The sequence below is a fragment of the Oryzias latipes genome, chromosome 4 (assembly GCF_053564925.1).
Source record: "Oryzias latipes strain Hd-rR chromosome 4, Olatipes_Hd-rR_3.1".
Lineage (NCBI taxonomy): Eukaryota > Metazoa > Chordata > Actinopteri > Beloniformes > Adrianichthyidae > Oryzias > Oryzias latipes.
This window is the reverse complement of record NC_136240.1, coordinates 5962556-5979144: the sequence shown is the minus strand read 5'-3', so window position 1 is coordinate 5979144 and position 16589 is coordinate 5962556. Positions and strand designations below refer to the sequence as shown.

The 16589-nt window shown below is 43.3% G+C and overlaps 1 protein-coding gene across 1 annotated transcript; it reads left to right on the top strand.

Annotated features, from left to right (window-relative positions):
* The first annotated feature begins 46 nt into the window (after window positions 1-46).
* oma1 (OMA1 zinc metallopeptidase) lies at window positions 47-12399 on the top strand. The gene is made up of 8 exons (XM_078945633.1): window positions 47-671; window positions 3350-3578; window positions 3660-3833; window positions 3921-4028; window positions 6125-6253; window positions 6389-6463; window positions 8194-8343; window positions 10843-12399. Exons 1-8 carry the CDS (start codon window positions 337-339, stop codon window positions 11101-11103), a joined length of 1461 nt encoding a protein of 486 aa, XP_078801759.1. The 5' UTR covers window positions 47-336; the 3' UTR covers window positions 11104-12399.
* Window positions 12400-16589: the final 4190 nt, after the last annotated feature.

Below are 16589 nucleotides of genomic sequence, written 5' to 3'. Positions count from 1 at the left end.
TGCTCCATGAAACTTGGATTAAGTCGGTACCGGAACCTTCAGCAGGTGAGTGTTTCTGGGGGAGTGTTTAACAGAGCGGAACTGTAAAGTTAGGCCGGTTCATCTGTCAGTTCATCTTTTCTGAACGTTCTCTGAATAAGAAGAAGGTGTTTTTTTTTTTTTACATTTGTCGCCGCGAAGCCGTCACGCCGCCGGAACCGAACTTTAAGACAGCGGCAAACTGAGGTTCTACTGCCGGAAGTGACCAAGGTCACGGACCGCGATTTTCAGAATCGGCCGTCATGCCATAAGAACAACAGTCTTTATTCAGAACCGGAACAACAGACTCCACTACAGATGCACTCGATGCTCAACTGTCACGCGCGGAACTTCCGCATCCTTGCTTCAGCTCGGAACTTCCGCCTCTGTCCAGCTGCGTGTCCAGCGCAGAAGACACGCCCCCTTTCCCCTCACGTCAGCCTCCAGTCAGCTCACACTAGACCCGCAGCCGCCGGCTCGCCTCTCTGTGGCCGTTTTTGTCCGAGACCCACACCGACTGTCCCTCCGCACCTTTTCCCGCCGTCCCCCGGGCGCTGCTTCCACGCATCTCCCCGCAGGGGGGCGGTGCCGGCTCCGCTGCTGTGGTTGGTCCTGAAGCCCCTCCAGAAGGTGGCAGCGATGCTGCTGGGCAGGTAAGGCCGTCAGGTGATGCATCCTCTGAGATGCTCAGTATGAGAGCCGTCAGAGCAAAGCTCAGTACGAAGAGTCGCTCCACAGATCGTTGTTCAAAGTGACCTCCTGACAGTAGAATTTGCTCTGAGGTTTCTACTCTCCTGACACTAAACCCCAGAATGTTGGTGTTCTGTCCATAACCACAGTGTTTGTCAGCTGACACTGAAAAGCAGGACTGGAACCATTCAAATTAACTATTTGATTAATGTCAAAATTTGTGGTTGCCGATCTGATTCATTGACCGGAAATGGATCCAGAGCATCTTCATCCAAACTTCCAGCATTGAGACTCAGACAGAAATTCCTGCTACTGAACAGTGAAGTTTTCCAGATTTCTTCCAGATCACCAAGTGTAAATGAAATATGTGTCCAAACAAACAAGTAAACTAGAATGAATGTCAAATCCATTCACATTTTAGTTTCCTAAAGTTTGATTTTTGATTAGATTTTTTGATTTTGATTGATTTATTTCAAGCATTGTAGTCAAAGCAATAAAGAATTTACACATATTTATCAAAGTCATTACAGAAATGATGAAATGCATAGATTAAAAAGACAGAAAATAAAACAAAACAAAATCCTCACTTAAATCACATTTGCTTAATTAAATACAGTAATAATTAACTGAAATATAAGTAGAGTTTGATTTATTGCTTGAGAAGGAGTGGGAAGAAGCAAGCTTATATAATCCCACCCCTACTGAGTTCATTCATTTGATAGTTTAACAGTGTTTTAAATCCGGTTCTGATCAGATAGATTCTCTTGAAGTAACAAAATCCAGTGCCTAGTAATGATTGATGATCTTCAGAAAACATTCATTCATGATTTCAGTAAACAGTAACGATACCGATATGTAATAATAATTGATTATCATTAGAACACATGATAACATTAAACCAGTAATTATTGCTACACATTGCAGTTTAAGAAAATAAAATCAATAGCTTATTGATTGTAATTTAAACATTTCAGTAATCATTATTGCACTTTACAATGTAACACTCAGTGGTTGTAATTAAAAGAGCTTTGATTATTTCACCACAATCAAGTTTACACATGGATTTGGAATTATTCAAACACCTGTTGATCCTTAAATCCTCTTATCCTCATATCCTTAAATAAGAGTTTCTTTATACATTTTCTTGAATATTTGAATATTTGAACATTGTTTGAGCTCATTACTTAAACCGTTCCAAAGTTCAGGTCAATAAAGTTGAGTCCACAGTTGTTTTTCCACATCCAAAGAATCCAAAGGGAACATTCTTAGAACATTCTAGAAAACTAGACTAGATGGTCACATGACATTCTAAATTCAAAGTGTTTCCACACATTGGACTGGAATGATGGACTGATCTGTTTTTGATGACATCACGTGTTTGTTGTTCACTGTGATGGTAGTTAATCATTTTTACCTGACAGTGAAATAAACCTACCACATCTAAATCCAAATGGTATTTTCCGATATCGATGATCAATTTATCTTATTTTGAAAGAATTTTGTAATAGAATTGGTTGATTTGGTGAACAACTTGCCTCATACAGATGAATCTGATTGGATGGTAGGATAAGGAATTGTTAAACTTCTACTTGAGATCAAATGAATTTAGATGATTATTCTTGTTCTGGGTTAAAAGAGGGCAGTTGTTTGGGTTCTTTTTATTCTCAGCAGGACAGTATGTGATAAAGCAGGTTTAACCTCTGTGTTCCCTCAGAAAATCCAATCATTTCTATCATCAGTTTAAAAGATAACGTAAGCATTCATAAAAACTAAATGGTTACGAGTTTGGCTTTTTGCTTCCTTTCTGTCTCCATCTTGTAAATGAGCAAAATGGCGTATACTTATTTAGCGCTTTCCTTCCTTGAAGGCCCAAAGCGCTTTGCAGTCACAGCCACACACTGATGGCGGCTCCGCTGCCGAACACTGGCGCCAACCTTCCACCAGAGGCAAGGTGGGGTTCAGTGTCTTGCTCCAGGACACCTCAGCATGTAGGCGGGCTAAGCGGGAATCGAGCCTGCAATCTTTCGATCAGGGGTCGACCGCCCTGCCGCTGCATCACGCCGCCCCTCAAAGCAATGACTTAGTCAAACATCATGAGGGTAAATTATAATAAGAATAATGGATTGGATTTATCTGCGCTCTTCCAGATGCTCTAAGTTCTTACAGTGTGTCCATCATTCTTGGTGATGGTAGTTACTGTTGTAGCCACAGCTGTCCTGGGGCAGACTGACAGAGGCGTGGCTGCCAGTTTGCGCCCATGGCCCCTCTGACCATCACCGGGACATTCATGCACGTTCACACACCAGTGGAGCCGCACAGTGTATTGCCCAAGGACACAACAACAGTTGACTGGGGAGAGCGGGGATCGAACTGCCGACCCTGCGGTCATTGGACGACCTGCTCAACCGCCTGAGCCCCTCAAATAGGCACCGGTTGAGAGAGAAAGGTTAGAATGACGTCATTGGGCAACACCAAGCGGGTCCACCGCTCCATTTCCTGCTTCTTCTCAAATCTTTGGCTTTCTTTGTCCGACACCTCCCAGAAAGGAACCAGATTCAGACAAACCTCTGTCCAGCAGATCAGAGGCAAACGGCAAGATGAACAGTGATGCATAAAACCTGCTGGTCTCCTCTGTGAGCAGGAGTCTGAGGAAGTGGTGGAAAGCTCTGCCTGAGAACCGCCGTGAGCTGATGCGAGACTGGGTCCTGAGGCGCCGCTGGCATCTGTCAGCCGGGGGGGCTGTTGCCGTGGTGATTGTGGCCCTCCTCCTCCTGACACACCTAGATGAGTCCCCGCTGACTGGACGGGTGCGCCTGCTGCTGTTCAGCAAGGAGGCGTATCTGGAGCTGGCCGCTCTGACTGCCGAGGGGGTGAGACAGGATGGAACGATGAAGGTTGGAGGCGGAGCCAAAGTTTGAAGAAAGACGAAGGAACTTGTCTTTGCCTTGCAGTACTTGGAGGAGTTTGCAGAGCATCTGCTTCCAGACACCGACCCTCGTCACCAGATGGTGGATCGGCTGGTGCAGGTGCTTGCAGAAAGGAACAAGGACATCCCGAAGGTGTCAGAAAGGCCCTGGAGTGTCCATGTGGTGAAAAAGCCCCAAATCAATGCCTTTGTCCTGCCAGTAAGTAACAGGAAGACGGATGAAAACAGTTTTTGTTGGTTTCAACAGGACGTGGCTCCGATTCAGAGCAGCTTTTGCTTTCTCTAGAATGGGAAGGTGTTCGTGTTCACGGGGATGCTGGATGCCGTGGCAGACGCTGATCAGCTCACAATCGTCCTGGGACATGAAATGGCTCACGTGATACTTGATCACTCTGTAGGTACAGCGGTTTGTAATGAAGCTTTGAGAGTTTTTATGTCCGTGTTTGTAGGTCGGACACACTACTGAGCATTTTGGTGACGAGTGCCGGAGAGTGATGGACCCCCAAGATTTCAATCCAAATCAAGCTGACTTTATTGTCGGCTCTATACCGGTTTACTTTGTGTCTTCCCCCTCATCATATGAATGGGCTACTGCATGGCAGCACTGTGGAAGATATAAAGTTTGATGTTAGGAACGGAAACGTGTGGATATCTGGAGCCACTGCTGAGTTATTTTCTTATGATGCACTGTAAAAGCATGGTCGCTCCCATGATTAACCCTTGTGCTGTCTTGTGGGGTCATGATGACCCCACTCCCAACGTTAACGTGCCTTGGAGGCACTTTAACATTGGGAGTTGGGTCATCTAGACCCACTAGACAGAGCTCTGAACCTTTTTTCTTCAATGATTTGTGATCTTCACTGGTGTCCATGGATTACATGAAATCTTTCCACCTTTATCCACCTTTGTCATGGTAGAGAGAACACGTCAATGTAAGGATGGGGTCATCTGGACCCCATAGGATAGCACAAGAGATAAAGGGCCTATCATGCTTTTCTTAAGCCTTTCAGAGTAAACGATATCCATATATATATTTAGCCAGCCATCAACTGTGCAGGTTCTCCCACTTAAAAAGAAAAGATGAGAGAGTTCTGTAATTTTCATTATAGGTATAGCTCAACTATGGGAGAGCACAGACTCTTCCTGGAAGGGGTGGTTCTTCACTTGTTTTTTGTGAGGAATGAACATTATAATACACTTAAAAGCTCAAAAAATTGATTTTGCATTCAATTCAATTCAATTGTATTTGTATAGCCAAAATGCACAACAACAGTCGCCTCGATGGGCTTTGTATCGGTAATTGAAAAAGTGAAACATAAAATCAAAAGGATCATGAATGCATAGAATTCAATAGGAAAATACTAAATTGAACTAACAGACTAAACTAAACTGGACATCCCTGCCCTTAGACCCCCTTGGCGGTAAGGAAAAGCTCCTAAAAAAAAACGGATTCCGGAAAAAACGAAGAAACTTCTACCAGCCTAGTAACAACTTTATTGTTATTGTTATTAAGTTTAATTTAAACACATTAACATTAAGTTAAGTAATCTCAGAATACTAGCTAGTCTGATAATAAGCCTGTCCAAAGAGGAATGTTTTCAGTCTAACTTTGAATGTAGAAACTGAGCTGGGAGTTGTATTCCATAAAACAGCGGCTTGATGGCTAAACGCTCTACCTTTTTGCATGGTATTACCCTTTAAGGAGTGAGTAAAGAAAGACTTTTGGGTGTGCTATATCTCATTCTCAGATAATGAAGTAACACTTCCTCCCAAGTTTCCCATTAAAACACCCTAAATGTGTCATTAACAGCAGTCAGTGAGACCCAAACGCCCAGTTTAGTGCAAACACTGTTCCTTTATTCAGACAGTAGTGCTGTAGGGAAAGGAGAGTGCTGAGCTGAACACTAGCAGAGCTTTCTGTGCTCAAGGAAGAGTTCCAGCAAGTATTTCTAGTAAAATGATGTTCAGGAGCAAACGTTCCTCCTGGGTGTTCTGCAGTTTTATCCTATCAACCTGATAAAGTGCGACCAACCCACCTCCACGTGGTATACATCTATTTGTTGAAAGTATCGCTCAGCTTCTGCACTGATTCCATGTTTTCTGAGGTTTAGCTGCACTGTTGTGTCATTACCCTGTTGTGTTGACCATGGCCACACCAACAGTCACAACTTTCAGGATTCTCTTCCCTAAATACCTCTTTGGTTTGGTTCTAAAAGCCTGATGTTGTAGTTGCAGAAAGTCTGAAACTGTCGGAGGTTCAACTCCGATGGAACTCAATGGGGGGGGGGGGGGGGGGGGGGTGCAGTGTTGCACATTTAACATGCTGTATTAGATTGGCTGCTCAAACCTGTAAACCTGCTTGCATGAAAACCTTTTACTAAGACAGATGAGAAAAATCAGTATGCTCCTGCAGCCTCACTCCTCTCTGTCTCTTTTGCACACTTTGTCCTCCTCTCCTTTTGCTGTGTCACCTCCTGTGACCCCCACCAGGCAGAGCAGGCCAGCCTGTCTCACATTGTGGACCTCCTGTCTCTTCTTCTGCTGACAGCCATATGGGCCATGTGTCCCACAGACACCATGGCCCTGCTGGGAGGGTGGGCTAAGGACAAGCTTGCAGAGGTGAGACTTGACTATTCCTAATTTGAAGAGGCCCTCCTCTGTTATCTTTCCGTTCCCAGTAGGTTTTAAACATTCACCCAAAGCTTCATGTGGGCCGATCGTCCTCAACTCGTTTCATCTTGAACTAACTTTCAGCTGATGTTCCAACGCCCCTACAGTCGCAAACTGGAGGTGGAGGCGGATCAGATTGGACTGCAGCTGGCTGCAAAGGTATGGCATGAACTAGTTTCTATCAGAAAGCTGCGCTTTCTCAGTGAGAGGACAGAAAGGACATGACCTCTGACCCTGGACTGGTCTTCAGGGTTGGACCTTTGTTTCAGCATCAACATAAAGACCTGTAACATGGATTTTCAACAACAACACACTGTTGTCTGGTCTAATGGAGGCTGATGAAGCCTTTAAGTGTAGAATGTGAGGATTTTTTAGGTTAATCATTATGTAGGACTGAAGGTTATTGGTTACTGTAGTCAGCTTCTTTACCTGTTGAACTTTTTCCCAAAAACACTTTTGTTCTCTGTTTGAGACAGAATGAAAAGTCAAGGAAGAAGCAACGGCTCTTCAGAACAATCATGAGATGGTCTGCCCAGATGGTTAAAAGTTTAGCTTAAATTCAATGAAAACAACATACCTGTAAAAAATCCCAACCGTAACAGTCAGTAGCCATGGTTACATGTCCAAAATGTCTTTGACTGGATCAAAAGTCGGATTGATGGGCCTAGAAAAACTTTATCCGATTTTGACAAACGTTTACATACACCACACTTTCAGTCGGAACAAATCATGTGGATGTGTGCAGAACTGTCGAAAATACAGGAAACGACCATAGAAGAAGAAATATTGAGTTCTGTTGTAAACAAACAAAGCTGCTGCATAGAGCGAGATGATCTGTTAAACATGATTTATTATTGTTATGATTATTATTAAGTGTTTGTTCGCTCATAATTTTTTTATCCATGCTTTTTTTTCTTGGCAGAAAGAAGGGTTAGGATTGGGCTAATATGTGCCAACAACAACATTTAGCCATAGATGTAGTTAAAATCCATGTGGTCAATGCTGCAATCTGGATCTAGACTGAACGTAAATATTGGGAATAACTCAGCCTCTATTTTTTATTCTGGACACGACTGAACACATAACTTCACATGATGGTTTACACGGTTTCTCAGGACTGCGTGGCATTTCTCCATTCAAAAGCCGCCTCCGTCAGCTCACACGCTGTTCCAGTCCTGAAACAGCGTCCTGCAGCTCACTCATGCAGAGCGGCCGGACGAACTGCGGTCCAAAACCTCCTCCAGAGTGCACACCCTAACAAAGCACCATTCCCTGCCCACAAACATGAAGCTAAAAGTCCGGCTGCTCTGCTCAGAGACATGCTTCACATGCGTGGAGCAGCCAGCCAGTCCTGTTTGTGCTCCAAAGACTCCTCTAGAGCGCCACGTCGCTAAGCATGACCTAAATCAGAGCAGTAGTGACCCACGATCAGAACAAACTGTTTATAATCGGATCAACAATCAGCATAACCCACCTATCTCCATCGGAAAGAAATTTTGAGTCTGATTGGGGCAGACTATTCTGAACGGCGTGTTTACATGACGCTTCTTTATTCTGATCAGGCGTTCATTCCGATTACTTTTGTCCATGTAATCGCAGCTACTGATGGAGAAGATTCCTAATTTGGTTTCTGACCAGCCTTTGAGCTGATAATACAATGTTTTTTATTCAACTAGATATAAAATGGGGAGCAGTTTAGTATCAGACAGGCACACCTGTAGGCAGGGTTCACATTCTGTAATGTGTCTGCTGGACAGCAGGGGGCGCTGTGGTCAAGAAGAAGCTGCTCAGAGAGGCTTCACATGCAGGCGCGGTCAGGAAGCTGCCATGCCGTGTTCCCTTCAGGTGTCATGCAGCGTCTTTGTGTCCGCATGTGTCCGTCCATCCAGGCGTGTGCAGATGTGCGAGCTGGCCCTGTTTTTTGGCAGCAGCTGGAGATCACCGACAGACTTTCAGGAGAGCTCACCCTGCCTGAGTGGCTGTCTACACACCCATCCCACAGGAACAGAACCGCTCAACTGGACCGGCTTATACCGCAGGTATAAACACACTTGCTGATCAATTCTTCCCTTTTTTCAAGCAGACATGTTTGTCTGGAGCCAAAAATGGAAAACCTGTGATCCTCAATACCCTGAGCATCTCTAGCCTTTTGGGGTGGAGTCGCTCCAGGAGCTGTTGCAAGGAGAGTTAATGATGCATCTAGAGATGTTTTTTCTCTGCAGACGCAGAGATGGGGTCACAAAGGGAGGATAAGTTTGGGGGAGAAGAAGGTTTCATTAAGGAAGACACGATAAACATGTAGCTTTACCGGCTCCTGGAGCTGTGGAGGACCCAAAGGAGAATAGCTTTGTCATAGCAGCTCAAACTAATAAGACAGTTAGCGGTGTCCCAGTGCTGCAAAGGAATCCAGAAGCAGTTTTGATCTGGGCTTTTATGAGGATTGTCAGCATCTGAACCATTAAAACCTGCATGTCTGAGAGACCTTTATACTGTGAGTGTATTGCTAAACTGGATTCACACACCAGACATGTGAGTAAGGCATTGATTGGCCATCAGGGGGATTTGTCATTCAGTAAATGCATGCTCTGTGCGTCCTCGTTCCCAGACTGGAACTTTAACCTCCAGCAGCGGTGACTGTAGCTGCAGGCGGTGACCTGATGAAGAAGATTGTTTTGGGGATTCATCAGCTGGAGTTTTAATGTGTGGATACATTTTCTGGTGTGATAATAGTGTCCCGAAAGCCAATTGTCAGATTCCGAGCAGCGGCACAGATGGGCTCGCTAAAAGCTGAGCTCAGTCAGGTGGAAGTGATGCATGATGGGACGTTTTTAACCTTGTAAGGGGCAACAGCCTCAAGCTACTCTTCTGGGGGGATCAGTGCTTTCATGGAAGCGCTCCTCATGTGTGAGCACAGAAACTCAACAGGTGGTGTGTGAGGGAGAGCGTGCACGTTCATGCACAGTTGGGTTGAACCAAGTGACCCCTGGATCTGTTAGCTCTGCCTCTATTACCCACAGAGCACCTCTGCTGTACTATTTGAAAGAAGTAACCAAAACACTTGCCAGAGGTCAGGATTCAAAGAACTCCAAAAGCAACTGTTCTTCCAAACGGCCTTGAAGTGACTTCAAGTGTCTCCTCTCGGAGGGAAACTCTGTTCTCTTTTAAATAAACTACCTAAAAGAAACGTGCTGCATTTATGTTAAAGTACTGTCTTAAGGAAATAAATGAGTTCGAACCATTGACTGTATAAGAGAACTGGACTGAGGGACCGCCACCCACGGCGTTCGAAACAGGAAGTACCTGCTGGCATAAAAGCCAAAATCCCACAGACTTCTATAGAGAAAGAAACAGCTGTTACTCAGTCATTCTATTGGTCAGAATAACCATTCTTGCCATTTTTTTAACATCTTCTTAATGATCCTCATTTTTTTCACCATATTTTTTCTGTAGTGCAAGTTTTAAACTGACCAATCGGATGCCTCAGTTAAAGCATGTGATGTCACGTTAAGCATTAAAAAAACATTTGACAGATTTGATACAATGATGTTTGAATGACAACAGAATTCACCAGGCCATCTGTAAACTCTCGAACCCACTTTCCAATGGGAAGGGTGTGGACTTCCAACAGCTCACTGCTCATTGGCCAGAGAGGTTGCCATAGAAACATTGACCCAGACTGCTTACTAGTGGAGTAACGATTCATTTGAACAATTTGATTCGACATTTGTTCATTTTGAATGATTGATTTCCTGAAAAGATTCAATCCGATTCACTGATCTAAAGTGGATCCAGATCATCTTTGTCCAAAACTTCCAGCAGTGAGACTCAGACAGAAATTCCTGCTACTGAACAGTGAAGTTTTCCAGATTCTTGGATTTCTTCCAGATCATCAAGTGTAAATGAAATATGTGTCCAAACAAACAAGTAAACTAGAATGAATGTCAAATCCATTCACATTTTAGTTTCCTAAAGTTCACCACTGTTGTTTTTCCACATCCAAAGAATCCAAAGGGAACATTCTTAGAACATTCTAGACACTGGATGGTCACATGACTTTATTCAAAGTGTTTCCACTCATTGGACTGGAATGATCGATGATCAGTTTTTGATGACATCACATGTGTGTTGTTCACTGTGATGGTTGTTAATAATTTTTACCTGACAGTGAAATAAACCTACCACATCTAAATCCAAATGGTATTTTCCAACATTGATAATTGATTTATATAATTTTGAAAAAATTCTTTAATGGTTTAAAGGGCTGTTCCATTTCCTTCTATCTCAGACACTTCAATCTGTTTTGATCCTAGTAATAAAACTTAATTCAGTTAATTATTCAGTTAATTGTTACTGCACACTGAGGGGTTAGGGTTTTGCAGGTAGCCCCTTAGTGATTTCAGGCTGCCGTGTATTATTTCTGTGACTTGTCATATTCTGTTTGCAATGAATGCTACACCACTTGTTCATATCATGATGCCCGAGTGTTGGTGTGACTAGAATAAACAGATGCTTGTGTCTGTTGTCCTTCTTTATTGCAGGCCTTGGAGTTGAGGGAGAGCTGTCTGTGCCCTGCTCTGCCTTCCACTGACCCTCGGGTCGTCTTTCAAAAGACAGTGCGTGTGCTGCTGGAAAAAGCCAAAGTGCAGACGGGACGAGAACCAGGGTCTGAAGACCGGCTCCAACCGGCTCCGGCCCCCAATGGATTGCCCGGAGTGCAGGCTGCCCAAAGCGTGCGCTCTTATGTCCCAAGCCTGGATCATTTAAGCAAAACCCAGATCCCAGTCAAAGCCTCCGAGTGAAGCCAGATCAAAAATTGACCCACAACACCTTTAAAAGGCTTTTAGCACACATTTATTTGTCAGGAATCATTGTTGAGAAAGAAAACTGAGTGGTTTTATGACAAAAGGCGGAATAATTGGGACGAGTCAGCGCAACCAAACTCCAAATCCCATCCATGTTTAGAGAAGAATAGTTATCTGCTTAGCCAGGAAGCTGTGAATGAATCAGGAAAGCTTCTATAGATCTGGAGAGGAATATGTTCATGATTGACGGGTCTGTGGCGTGGGAGGAGCGTGTTGGAGGCTGAGGACTTCAGTCCTCCAGCTGGGACTCCTGCCTTCTATCACAGCCAACATTTTATGCACTTTTAGCAAGACGGACCTTAGTGGTTATGTCTGAAAACAGCCGTTTGCTCAGGAAAACAAAGGCGAAAGAATCCTACGTCTTTAGGATGTTTTAAAGTAGTATTTAATGAGATTAAAGGAACGACACTGTAACAGATGGAACCCACTGAAGAGAGCAGGAGGGGGATTGCTCATGGAATAGTAACTTATCATGAGGCCTTCTAAAGCCACTGTGGGCTTAGCTGCTGCTGCACTGGTTTTATTAGGAAACTGTCCCACTTCTATGGGCTCCTGTAAGATTAGTGCCACTCCCAACCTTTGCCTACTTTTGCCTAAATTTTCTCTGGTTTGATGTAAACTGTTTGATGCAATGAAAGGCCATGGTCAGATGTTCTTATTGAGAAATACACGCCAGCGTTTTATAAATTAAAATGTCGAAGGGAATAAAATTATGTCTATTTTCTGTTTTGTGACATCCACAAAGTGAGATGATCATAGACATACATTCAACCCTGCAGTCTGCGTGTGACGGAGCAGAGGAACGTCAGAACCTTCTGGCCTTCACACCAGTCAACAGGAACAGAAGAGCCAAGCTCATACAACACTGCTTTTGTCCGAACCAGTGGTCCCCAACCCCCAGGCTGCAGACCGGTACAGAAGAAAATGCATATGCCAACTTTGAATATTTCCGTATGTTTATTTCAGATACTAAAGGAAGTTTTATTTTGAAAATCTACTGGATTCTGTTCACCACATCGTCTGTCTTGACGCATCACGCGCTGCTTGGGCCGCAAAGGTGGTAGCTGAACATGTAAAAGCTAACGAAAACCAAACAATAAAACATATTTGGAAAGTTTGTTTGGGGAGAAAAGAGTCTGTGAGGAAACCGAAGAAGAACAATAAAGCTTGCCTATGCAGTGACTGACATTTGAATGTTTTACACACGCAGATAATAAAGATGCTGACACGGTGGATTCATGTCTATTATTATATTCAGAAAAAAACTGTTTTACAACGGTTTGTGTCTTTTGATTTCACTTTATTTATTCGTCCCACCTTAAAAGTCGGACGCAGCTAAAGTTGTTAGCATCTACCTGACCTGAAAGGGAAAATCTTCATAAAGTTTAAACCAGCCCCAAACAATTGACAGAGAACAAAGATTCAATCACATAAAGTTCTTTCTGATATGTGGAAACATTTGTCAGCAAGGGTGAATCAGGCAGGGATCTGCTAAGAAATCTGAGAACAGAAAATGTTCCCATGTGTGAAAAAAATACATTATCAGCATTCATGTAAAAACTGCAGATGATAAATCTTCTTGCCCTGAAAGATGATCTGAGACTGGGTTTTCTCAGTGTTATAATGAATTCTATAAAAAAAAAAGCTGAAATGTTGCTTTTCTTGAGTTCTTTACAGATCAGAAACAATTTCTATTCTGTTTCATTTAACGCTTGTGCTATCCTAGGCACTTTAACATTGGGAGTTGGGTCATCTAGACCCACTAGACAGTGCTCTGAACCTTTTTTGTTCAATGATTTGTGATCTTCACTGGTGTCCATGGATTACAGGAAATCTTTCCACCTTTATCCACCTTTGTCATGGTAGGGAGAACACGTCAATGGAAGGGGGGGGGTCATCTAAGATAACAGAAGGGTTAAACGTCATATAAAAAAAATCTAATGTTTTCAGATTTTTAATATTAAACCTAAACTTCTGGCCCGTTTGGACACTAATGTGTGAAAATATTGTCTGACATCAAACCGGTCCGTGACCTGAAAAAGGTTGGAGACAACTGGTCCAAACGATAAAGGAACAGTCAAAATGAGGACACCAGAGACAGCAGTGAGAGAGACGGGGATGAAGAGGAGCAAAGATTTCAGTCCAGCTGTTAGATAATTACTGACTAAGATTTATATTATTTTTTCTTTTTTGAATGCTGGTGCAGAGGCTGGATAAAGAAACTCTCCACACACGTCGCCCAGAGGAGAAGTTTGAAACCAAACGTCTGCTTCATGTCTGTGAACTCGCCTCACGTCTCAGTTTGTTTCTCTTTCTCCCACTAGAGAAAGCAGCTCAGAGGCATTTTGAAGCATCCACCAGGGCCGAACGGCTGAGGAGCAGAGACGGAGGGCGACGGAACAGCACTCCCAATGCCTGGTCGTTGGCAAACTCCAGATACGATATCCCCAACAACAACACACCCAGAGAGAAGCCAAGCAGTGAAAGAAAACCCGGCACATCTGCTGTGTAGGTGGCTGAATGAAGTCCCAGAATGCAGTCTGGCCACCCTCTGACTTCCCCGTGGAGCTTTGCTCGAAAGTGTCTCAAACTTCAAGCTTCATTTTCACGGCTCTACCCAACAGACACAGCTGCTGGCGATGGGAGGACGGTGATGGAGAGCTGTGTGTGTGTAGTTGTGGTAACACACACCATGTCCTTCCACTGTGCATTAATTATACATGTGGCGTGTGGGTGTCTGATTGAAATGAATATTTTACTGCTTTTAATCACTGTCATTGCCAGAGCGATGGAGCATCTGGCTGCATTACCTGGGTAATTAAAGTATCTGTCTCTCACATTCATGTGGGAGAGTCTTACAGGTTGTGTCTGCAGCGTGAGGCAGAAGTACTCTGGAGGCTCACTAATGAGTGTAAATTAGATTTGGAATGGTTTGAAGTAAGAGGACACACAAAAGGAGAAAACGCTGATGCTTTGTTGCTGTTTATCTCTCATTAGCACATGACTTTTCAGGCAGCAGTTGACACAAATGAACCCTAAAACGGTCACATCATGCTCTAGTTCTATTCCTGTCAGGTTCAATCACTGGCTCCAGGAATCTTTCACTGCTCATTCTGTTTTTTTGGCTTCATAAAGACTCTTTATGTAACCCTTTCCACCCTGGAGGTCATTTACCATCACCAGTCTTTATCTGTTATGAAAATCCAACCAGCAGCATCCTTTGAAGACTGCTGAGGATGCAGTATTCAGCAAAGTGCTGTAGCATTTGGTCGCTTTTGGATTTCCTGACTTCTCTCGAGCAGGTTTGTCTCGGTGGTGTTCCTGTCACGGCAGGGGTTGAGGGAGTACCCAGGTGCATCCATCCATCCATCCATCCATCCATCCATCCATCCATCCATCCATCCATCTAACCATCCATCCATCCATCCATCCATCCATCCATCTGTCCATCCATCCATCCATCTCTCCATCCATCCATCCATCCATCTGTCCATCCATCCATCAATCCATCCATCCATCCATCCATCCATCCATCCATCTCTCCATCCATCCATCCATCTCTCCATCCATCCATCCATCCATCCGTCCGTCCGTCCGTCACTCCATCCATCCATCCATCCATCCATCCATCCATCCATTTATCTGTCCATCCATCCATCCATCCATCCATCCATCCATCCATCCATCCATCCATCCATCCATCCATCCATCCATCTGTCCATCCATCCATCCATCTCTCCATCCATCCATCCATCCATCTGTCCATCCATCCATCCATCCATCCATCCATCCATCCATCCATCCATCCATCCATCCATCCATCTCTCCATCCATCCATCCATCCATCTCTCCATCCATCCATCCATCCATCCATCCATCCATCTCTCCATCCATCCATCCATCCATCCATCCATCCATCCATCCATCCATCCATCCATCTGTCCATCCATCCATCCATCCATCCATCCATCCATCCATCCATCCATCCATCTCTCCATCTGTCCATCCATCCATCCATCCATCATATATAAAACTTAACTTATAAATGAAATGCAAATAAGTAAGTCATGCTTCTTCTTCTAACCTTTTAACCTGTTACTTGATAAACTTTGTTCACCCACAGCCCAATGTTGAGCCTTCTCACGTGCTAAATCACCAAAAGGTCTTTGAGGTCCAGCGTTCTTGCCAATCAACTTTCAATTGAAATGCCACAAACCCACCATTTTTTTACAATACTGGGCGACATATTTTCGACCCTTTAACTCCTTCACCTTCTTTTAATTTCTTCTTTTCAATATCCTGATTTTTGGATCAGTTCATTTCATAGAGTCGTTCAGAAGGCTGGCTCATTTGACTCTATTTATACGGTAGTTATTTCCTTTAAAGAAGCCAGCCTGGAGTTTATTCATTTTACCCTAGAAATAATCATAGGGAGGATTCATTGTAAATATTCCACTGCCAGCATACATAGTGTGTGTATAAAGAGTGTGTTTATTTATGCTATTTATGTTAATGGAACAGCTAAACCAAAAAGAACCATTTCAAAACTCTTCACAGAATTTACTACACTGGACAGAGGATGTTCATGATGGGTCTCAGTAACTCAGACATTTGCGAGCACTGCAACAGTAATGTACCTGTTACATGCATGCACTGTGGTTCTGCAAACCCATCCAGGCTCTCTGGCAACACGTATGTGCTGATCTATCAGTCTGGCTTAAGGTTTCAATCGAGTTAGAGCCGCAAAATCTCCATACTCTTTTTTATAAAAATACACATTATTACAGCCTTTGACTATTTGGTTATAACATGTAACTTTAAAAAATGTACAATAATTTATAACAGTGTTAAGTTTTTCAATTGTGAAGTTTTTAATAGGCTATAAACCAATTTTTCAATAGGCTATTTTGATTAACTTGAATCTGACAGCAGCACATTCAAGTTCCTTTCAAAATAAAAATGTGTCAAAGAAGATCCTCCTAAAGCAGTAAAGTTACTTGCACTTATTATAATGCAATTCTGTCATTTTAGTAATTTGCTCCTGAAACTATAGGTAATGCTATGCAGCAGAAGATAAGAGCATGTGCTACAAACTTAATCCAACAATAGAAAGTTCTGACAATAGATTTAATCGTCATTTTACTGGGTCATCTGACATGAGCATTTTGGAGATTCATAAAACACCCAAGGCCTCTTAATTTAGTGTCATGTGGTTATAAGATTTTTTCTTTTTTCCTCCCCCTGGGGTCCTGCTGTAGCACTTCCTTCCGAAAACGAAACAGATTTGTTACAGCTTGGAATCACTCAGCATCACTGTCACACTGCTCCATTTTATTATCACCTTCCTACTCTGATTGCCATAGACCTGCATCAATCATTATTTCAGTCAAGTGCTTCTTTTCTCATTATTTCTCCTGCTTTCT

Coding starts and splice junctions, on each gene's coding strand:
- oma1 (XM_078945633.1), top strand. CDS start 337: ATGCACTCGATGCTCAACTGTCACGCGCGGAACTTCCGCATCCTTGCT. Junction 672..3,349: donor GCAGCGATGCTGCTGGGCAG/GTAAGGCCGTCA, acceptor CTCTGTGAGCAG/GAGTCTGAGGAAGTGGTGGA. Junction 3,579..3,659: donor CCGCTCTGACTGCCGAGGGG/GTGAGACAGGAT, acceptor TTTGCCTTGCAG/TACTTGGAGGAGTTTGCAGA.